The following is a 9,547-nucleotide window of genomic DNA, read 5'->3' on the forward strand; positions in this document are numbered from 1 at the left end:
TAATTTTATGGGTATTTATATAATAAAAATTAATTTATGACATTATTAATTAAAATTGGAAATCTGACTATTTTTATTTATCTTGATGAATTATTTATTTATTTTATTATATAAAAGATAAAAGTGAGTATTTCATTTTCTAAAATATAAAATAATTTGTATTCTTATATTTTTATAGAAGAAATTAATTCATAACAGGTATTTTAAATTTATATTTAATAATAATAATAATGGTACATTAGTTGTTGAAAATAAAGAAATACTCCATTTTTTAACAACAACAAAATAATTATAATAAAATGTTTTGTAAATATTTGAAGAAATTGAATTTAGATTTTTTTTTTACATTTATATCTTTATATAATATCAAATTACAACTACTTTGGTCCCAAAATAAGTTTTAAAAATTTGATAAAAAAAATTTAAATAAGTTTTATTTTAGGTTTTTAATGTAATATTAATAATAAGACTAGTTACTTAATTTTTAAAATTACTATTATTTTCATCTATTTATTATTTTTGTAGTCTCTATAAGATCATTTAAGACCAAACTTGTTTTGAGATGAAGAGAAACAAGTAAATTATACACTAAGATGAGCACTTCACACCATTTCATGTATTGAATTTTGATTCAAAATGTTTACCTGAGAACACCTCAGTAAAATATTTCATTTTGAGGTCTTAAAAATATTTTTTGGTGAATTCTAAAGTATCACATTACACTCAAAATCTCTTCATTTTTTTACTCTAATAGTGTATCTCATTTTGAGATCCTAAACCATTTTTTTTTAAGTACCACAAAGGACCCACCTTCTGAAATTTATTTACAATTTATTTTAAAATAATTAATTATATGTTTTTTAATTTTAAAAAATTAATTCAAAAATTCAAAGTTTATTAATAATTAGAAGGTTTATTTATTAATTTAATTTAAACTTACAATAATACATAAAATTGATTAAAAAATAAAAACATTGACACTGAGCAACAAAAATTAAATTTCATCAATATTGTGATCGAAACATTCACAAATGTGCTTCATCAAGTTTGATTGAAGTTGTTGATAAACTCCTCTTTTATGAATATAACATCTTGTCTCCAAGTATGCAACAAAGTGACAATGAACATCACAAGATACATCAATATTTTCAAATCTCTTCGTTGACATGCTTATAATCACCATCAATGTTACAATTGTTGGTATCTCGATCGTTTTCAACAATCATGTTATACAATATAATACATGTTAAGATTATGTTCCTCATGGTACCTATTTTTCAATTACGTGATGATCCACATATAATTACAAAATGAGATTTGAGCACATCAAATACTCTCTACATGTAGAGAAATGATACTTGTACCACAACTTATACAACAAAGAGGGAGACAAGGGAAGAAAGGTAAGAGAAGAGATGAAATTTTGAAATGTAATAAATGAAATGGTAGAGAGAGATAAACACGTAAAATGATGTTATATAAATTGTTATAAAAATTATTGTACATGTATCATATCTCTTATAATTGTTATGCGTAATCAAATAGTAGAAGAAAGGATCACATAAGAAATTACATTGTTGTCATCATCATCATCAAATAGGCAAACATACTATGTTAAACATGGTTTAACAATTGAAGTATAATAAACAAGTTTAAGCACCGCACCTACAAAACCTAAAAATTCAAAAACTAAAACTATTGTAGCATAGTTTAAAATTTTTAAATGTTCACAAATAGTCAAATGAGTAGTGCAACTAAAACTTCAACTATATATAAAATAATTTGAACAATTTAAAAAACAAAATAGATGTTCCATAACCAACTAGGAGTTGAATCATAATTTTGTGAGAGTGACTGAGTGAAATCGTGAGAACGGAAAAAAAAAGAGACAATCTCACTCTTAGTCACTAAGTTTGGTAATAATAATAAAATTGATTTTTTAAACTTAAAAACATATAATAATAATTTAATACAAATTAAGGGGTGAATGAGTGTGGTTAGTGGTAAGCGAATCCTAAGGTTAAAACCCGTGATCTAATCCAAAATTCAACGGATTTGAATGAGGTTGGTAAAGTTTAACCAAAACACAATAAAACACTCAACTCAACTCAAAATTCTCGTGTTATCAAAATTCTTGTGTTAGTTTGAGCCAATTTGAGTTTGTGGGTGAGTCATACCCGCAAACACCTCTAACAACAATACATGCAATCTCTTGAGTCATGATCATCCATCCATCAGTGTGACCTTTTCTCATGAAATCGTGAATAACTAGTGAATTATCCTCCTTTTGCATTACGCATCTCGTTTTAGATTGCATTTTGTTATTCTTTGACTCTCTAACAAAGGTAATTCAATTAATTATTTTATACTAAATTATAATTAGGAAATATATTTTTAGTCTTTATATTTTTGTTGAATTTTGTTTTTAATTCTTGAATTTTATAGTTTATATAATCTAATTTAGATGTTGAACTTTATAAAAAAACGTGTTTTTAGTTATTGTGCTTACTCCTCAATTTATGCATGTGTTGTTTACTCCAAGTTATGAGGAGTGATTAAAATCATATATATTTTTTTATAAAGTTTAGGAATTAAATTCTACTATATGAAAGTTTGAGAACTAAAAATAAGATTCAATAAAAATTTAAGAACTAAAATTTATATTTTACCAGTTATAATTTTTTGATCTTTTAATTTCTATCTGCATTTTTTATCTTTGAATTTTTGTTTGCAATTTTGGCTACGGTATATTGTGAAGAATCTGTAATTTTAGTTCAATTCTTAATTTTTTTTTTTCATGTTTATCTGTTTTTATTTTTTTGTTACCTTAACAAGCATGATAGGTGTAAGGTTCAATTGTGGAAAAATAAAATAAAAAATAAAATGTATGTAAAATGGAGAAGTAAACAAAAATAATGAATTTTTTTTAAAATAAAGGGGCAAAAGTTGTGAAAAAGAGAAGTCTAAAATCGTGAACTAAGAAGTAAAGGGATCTAAAATTGAAATTTAACATATTTTTAATATATTTTTTTAGTATAACTTTGTAGTGTTTCTTTTAATTATAAAATGGTGTGTCTATTTCTATTATTAGGATTATATCAAATTTTCTTATTTAGTCTACACTAAAAGCACACAGACGTCATTAATAGGTGCAGCATGTCCTAGAGAATACCAAACTTACACTTAGAGGTAAGAATAGGTCAAATCATTGGACCTATTTAAAATATTGTTTGACCTGACGTGTTTAATAAAAAAGTTAGAGTAACACTTAAAAAAAACTTGTTTAATTAAGCAGACTAGGCATGAGAATATGATAACTTCACTCATTGTTCTATTGGCTCGCACAAGTTTTGATTTGATCGTTGGAGTTGGTGTCATTATTGGAATTATCTATCAAGGATCATCACAAATCTTCCTGTCTCTGGCCAGAACTTTATTCCTTATAATATAAACACCACACAACAATTTCACTTAATTATTTTCAATCATAGTTATTTCTTTTTTACTTATTTGGAAAAAGTAGAGAAGACAATTGCAAGGCGTTATCCCTCAAGGCGAGGGTAGATAAATGAGGGAAAGGATTATACCAAGTACAAAAAAGGAATAGGATGACTAGCTCCAATGTTGGCAAGTAGGGGTGAAAATAATCTGTTTAGATTTTGCATAAATAGTTTTGGCCTATTATAAAAATTTAAGGATTGGATGTGGCCTATTATTCTATTTAAATGTCTTTTTATTGTAAATATTTTATTTTATTTTATTTATGATATAAGATTATTAATTTATTAAATATTAAATATAAAATATAATCCTTCAGAAAAAATATAATAGATACATATACTAATTTTTTATTATATTTAAATGAATAAATAGACCAACTTATTAGACTTAATATGATTTTTTTATAATTTCAAGCCTAATTTATTTGGCTAAATGAAAAGATGTATATATTCCTATCATTGAGTTAATCATAAATTTTTTAGCTTATATTTATTTTTGTTCTTATTTTATTAATTTCCATTTGAATATATAATAATACAGTCAAATGTTATAACCATATTCCTATAACTATAAGCGTAGGCACGGATACTTAATTAGTTTGAAATAATGGTAGAGGATTTGGGGCGGAGGAAACTCAACTAATAGAAATATCACGAAGACGGGGCATTTTGGTATTTTTGTGCAGTATAACTTGTTGTATTGCCTCTTCAAGGGGCGCAGGTACCACGTGTGTCTGCTTTGCTCGATGCTCAAGCACGTGATCAAGTTCTAACCACGTGTAAAAGGATTAACAAATAAAATCACTGGAGCAGTGGAGTGTGATCTGTGAAGATGAATCAATGATGTCTTCTTTTTCCCCTTTTTTAACGTTTCTAAAAGTGACTCAGTTAATATCACTAAATAATTTAATTGATTGGTAGAAAATTATTTTAATTTAATTAAAGATTTCAAATTTAAATTCTGAAGAAGAATTATTTTTAGTAAAAGATATCCCTGAACTGTGATCTAGAAAAAAAGTGATTGGATTAATAGTTAATATCCTTAATTACAGCAGTCCCCACTCAACGGTTTCAATGCTGCCAAAGTACAATTCTTCGTATTCGCTTTTCTTATTTTAGGAAAAGAATGCTTTGTTTGCTGAGTTAAAAACGGTTCTGGCTTTTCCTTTAAAATTATATAATTTTGATGATTTTTAAAATTAAATCTTATTAATAAATATTAATATAAGTATGTTATTTTCATGAAGCAACACAGGAATAGTCAGAAAAGCCAAATTCGTTAAAAACCTGTTGGGCAATCCATCTCGCGGTTACTGTCTCAGTTTTCCTTGGGTGAATACAGCTGCAAAGCAAAATACAGATATAATAAAATTATGGTTACTGTGATCAATGATGACCCAACCATTTCATTTATGACTCCACTTCTAATTCTACCGCCCCCTACATCTCCCTATTGGGATTTTCTTGACCACTTAAAACGACAGATTTGGTATATCATAGTTATTAACTCATGCTATTTCCGCATACCACACATGTACTCTAGTAAATTTGAATTATAATTTTTACGGATTAAGAATTCTACGTGTGATTAGAATATGTACTACCTTTGGTTTAGTTTTTTTGTGTACGAAAGAGTCTTTTTGTGTGTACATGAAAGAGTTATTTGGGAGTGTAGAGTTCAATGTAGAGAGACAAATAAAAGAAGAGGATCACGCGGTGGTGGATAGTATATGTACGACGTACGAGTAACAGAAATGGATACGGATCTGTTTGGTCATAATAATGAAATCTTTCGTTTCCCATTTGAATACCTGATCCTATCCGACAATCTTCTCTCTCGCCCTTTCCCCATACCTTTCTTTAATCCATCCCCTAATCTTCCACTTTCCGATAATCAATTAATTAACATTTTCTAACTGACAAATACGTGGGCTTCATAATATAAAAAAATACCGGTTCAACAATTTGCAAGGATTGAAAATTTTTTAATTATACATTTGGGGGGGTGAAGGGCATAATATATGGATTGGGAGAAGGGCAGAAAAAGAATTGAGGAAAACGAGAGGAAAGTGGCCAGGCTTGGGGGAGTGTGTGAGAGAGAACCGGTTCCGTACAGAGATGCAGGTGTTGTTTAAAAAGGAGAAAATGCAAGTGACCGGCACGTGTGAGGAGATAGAACAGGCCGTTATTGGATGATATGGTGGTGGGGGTGGCAGGTATAGAATACAGGCTGGACTGACAGAAAAGCAGTAATGATTCGCCTTCTGATTCGGCGACCAATCTTGTCGTTTTTTGCCAGCTCAGCCTTGCGGTGGGGCCCTGATACTATTTTTCCCTAGAAAAGGACGAAACTTAAAAATCCCACACGAAATGCTCTACAGCCTGGAGCCCTCAGTCAAACTGAAACCAAAGCAGAAGGAACTTCACCCAACCGTTATCATAGTTATCTCATTCTTTGTTTCCCCCGCTTTTATATTTTATTTTATTTATTCTCTAAAATGTAGTAACTTCTAAAACCGTTCTATTCATATAATCTATATTTAACGGCTACAATAAGCTAAATGCGTAAATACAGAGATTTTCTGGCCGCAGGAAATTCAAATCCCTATTCTATCAAAATTAATTTTATTAAATTAACCGAAAACATGGGCTACCTGTAAAATTTGATTTCGGATATTTTTAACCGGGAATTAATCTGATTTCCGGAGTATTAGGCTATATTTTATTATACATGATATCACGTGATGTATAAGAAAACCCTAAAAAGAATGTCTTGAGGTGTTGTAATAATATCTTTGAGTATTCACCCAAAAAAAGGTCCTGAGTAGGTAATTACGCAATAAAATCTGGAAGTAATTGATGTGGGCAGTATATATTTGAGTTTTTATAATAAATTTAAATTTTGACTCTTTTATGATAAAAAAAATCATTTAATTTTTCATATAAGTTATAAAAAAGACAGATAAAAATAGGGTGAAAAAACTGCTAGTCCTCCATAAATAATAAAACTCTAGTTGAAATAACAAAAATAATGCAATAATAGAAGTGAATGGTAGAGGTGAAGGGCTCTCCTCCCCAGGCAAAGGTGGAAGGTATAATTAAGTGGAGCGTTGTGTGTGTAATAGACGCGCTCCTGGAGTTGAATGGGGAAATAATTTGCGTGTCTTTTTAATTGAGTTTCTTTCGATTGTAAATTTGAAAGGATATAAAAAAGAAAGAAAAGAAAAACTGAAGAAGGGAGGTGAGTTGTGTAAATGGGAGCAGCTGAGAAGTGACGCGTGTCCTATGACAGCTGTATCCCAAATCCCAAGCCAACCGCTTCCCTGGAAGAAGCGGTACCGATTGCCCATAACGCTCGCTGACAAGTCCAAAACCTAACTTGCCAAACCGGTGTCCTCACACCCTCTCCCTCTCAGATATAAGCGAGCAAACCATTCCAATGCTCCACACCACTACGCCACAGGAGGAGCTTCCTGTTTCCATTTCCTCTCACAAAAATCACTTATTATGAACACACGAAAAGACATGGACCGGATCAAAGGCCCATGGAGCCCGGAGGAGGACGAGGCTCTGCAGAAGCTGGTGGAGAAACACGGGCCCAGGAACTGGTCCCTCATCAGCAAGTCCATCCCGGGCCGCTCCGGCAAGTCCTGCAGGCTCCGCTGGTGCAACCAGCTGTCCCCCCAGGTGGAGCACCGGGCCTTCACCCACGAAGAGGACGACACCATTATCCGGGCCCATGCCCGCTTCGGCAACAAGTGGGCCACCATAGCCCGCCTCCTCCACGGCAGAACTGACAACGCCATCAAAAACCACTGGAACTCCACCTTGAAGCGCAAGTGCACTTCAACCATGATTGACGACGACAACACTCCCCCGCTCAAAAGATCCCTCAGTGCCGGCGCTGCTATTCCAGTCTCCACTGGACTCTACATGAACCCTCCCACTCCTGGTAGCCCCTCTGGATCAGATGTGAGTGAGTCCAGCGTACTGGTTGCATCCTCCTCACATGTTTTCCGACCCGTGCCTAGAACAGGCGCGGTTCTACCACCCGTAGAAACAACAACGACTTTGTCTTCCAATGACCCTCCAACTTCACTTTCCCTATCCCTCCCCGGTGTTGACTCATCCGAAGTTTCCAATCGAACAACTGAGCCGATTCATGCCGCACCTCCTCCGCCGCCACAGCCACAGCCACAGCCGTTGAATACTATCCCTTTGCTCCCAATGATGACGGTGCCCTCGGTTTCTCCGACGGGGATGGCGCCGTTTAATTTTAGCGCAGAGTTTCTGGCGGTGATGCAGGAAATGATAAGGAAGGAGGTGAGGAGTTATATGGAGTTGCACAATCAGAAGAATGGGATGTGTTTTCAGGCTGCGGTGAATGATGGGTTTAGGAACGCTTCGGTGAAGCGTATTGGAATTAGCAGGGTTGATTCGTAAATATTATCATCGAAGAATGGAACAACACAAGTAGAGATGAGGAAAAAAACTAAGAACCTGTTTTTTTCCCTGTTTTTTTTTAATCAATGTTCTTAGGCAATAATTTTGGTTGATGTACAGCGAGACAGAACTCTCGATCCCTAAAGAGGCTGAATGGAAATTGGAACGAAAGAGGGAGATAGATGTTACCCATTAGATAAAATCTGAAATCTCTGTTGTAACTTTTTTTATCCTCTCTATTGGTCCTGTTCTCTTTTGAAAACAAAAAGAAAAAATAATCTTGGAATAAACAAATTCCTCCAAATCTCCTTGTAATAATAAATCTATTTTCTTCTTTCTAAACATAAATTTCAATCTCGAATTGGTTCGGATTAAAAGAAATTTAGGCTCATGATGTTTCACGCTGCAGGGTAACTGACTAGCAGAATTTGAAAGTAGATAAAACAGATTAGCGAAGGGAATATTACTGATTTGGTGCTGGTTTCAGTTTTTATGCAGTTTCTGTGTCGGGACCCAAAATAGACGGATTTAATTTTAGTGTTTTTATTCGTGACTTGAGCTTTTATTCGTTGAATGAGTAAAAAATTGAACAAATACAAATATAAATCTTCGTCAATACAAGAATAGTCCTTAATCCCTTGTTATGCTGATGATTAAAGATAAAAAAAAAAAAAAGTGATGGTTCAGCGAGGAACAATTTAGTAGAGCGTGGCCCCCATGTGTTTTGAGAGATAAGATTGAGTTGGTGGTACAGTGCTTAGAACAGCCGGAGAAGAAATCTTTCTCATGCATCAAGCGTTGAAATATTGGGTTATAAAGCTCATCATTGCTGCTTTCAAATGTATTAGTAGTTGAAAGACTCGTTGTAACGGAAGGGGGTTATAAAATTCAAGTGACCCAGGAACAGGAACATAAACAAATAAATTAATAAGGGATGATGCGCTAATGCATTTAGTTATAACGGTTTCGAAGAATGTAGAAGCCGGACCAGTATATTCAGTATATATTCAAAGTATATACAATTGCTAAGGCCATTCTAAACCACTAGTTTCTTTCATGATTTGCAATTCCATTCCATTTTAAAATTCAAGCAAATTAATGACATTGATATCCAATTTAGTGTAAAATTTCATATCTCCATTGCCGTCTACAGGGATCGTGATACAGGAAAAGAGTGAAACTGACTCTCCCAACCATGAGCAAAGAATACTGTGCCTGATGTTGCCATGGCATGGGTAGTTTACAACTAACGGAATAACGGACAGACAATCTAATTGTTTAACGTCCAAGGTAAACCACCCGTTTCAAAAGTTTCAAACATGTATAAAATTATTTTAGTTTAATTCAATCCTAAGTATGCAATAATATTAAAAAAAATTACATATGATCTAAAAAAAGATATTGTTTTGGATATTAAAATTTTATTTGTTGTCAAAAACACTAATGTACCATCAAATTCACAAAGTAATTAGTGTGAGATTATTCAACTTAAATAATAATCTCATGTTTGAATTCCGAGTATGTATTTTTATTTTATTTTTTTATAAAATTTAGCGAAACTTGAGTAACTTTAAACTAAACGTAGACTAAGTTACAAGTACCCA

General features: G+C 32.4%; 1 protein-coding gene across 1 annotated transcript; it reads left to right on the forward strand.

Annotated features, from left to right (window-relative positions):
* The first annotated feature begins 6,958 nt into the window (after positions 1-6,958).
* On the forward strand, positions 6,959-8,556 carry MYB112 (MYB transcription factor MYB112). The gene has a single exon (NM_001248213.4). It carries the CDS (start codon positions 7,008-7,010, stop codon positions 7,941-7,943), a length of 936 nt encoding a protein of 311 aa, NP_001235142.2. The 5' UTR covers positions 6,959-7,007; the 3' UTR covers positions 7,944-8,556.
* Positions 8,557-9,547: the final 991 nt, after the last annotated feature.

This window comes from Glycine max, chromosome 1 (genome assembly GCF_000004515.6).
Source record: "Glycine max cultivar Williams 82 chromosome 1, Glycine_max_v4.0, whole genome shotgun sequence".
NCBI classification, from domain to species: domain Eukaryota; kingdom Viridiplantae; phylum Streptophyta; class Magnoliopsida; order Fabales; family Fabaceae; genus Glycine; species Glycine max.

Coding starts and splice junctions, on each gene's coding strand:
- MYB112 (NM_001248213.4), top strand. CDS start 7,008: ATGAACACACGAAAAGACATGGACCGGATCAAAGGCCCATGGAGCCCG.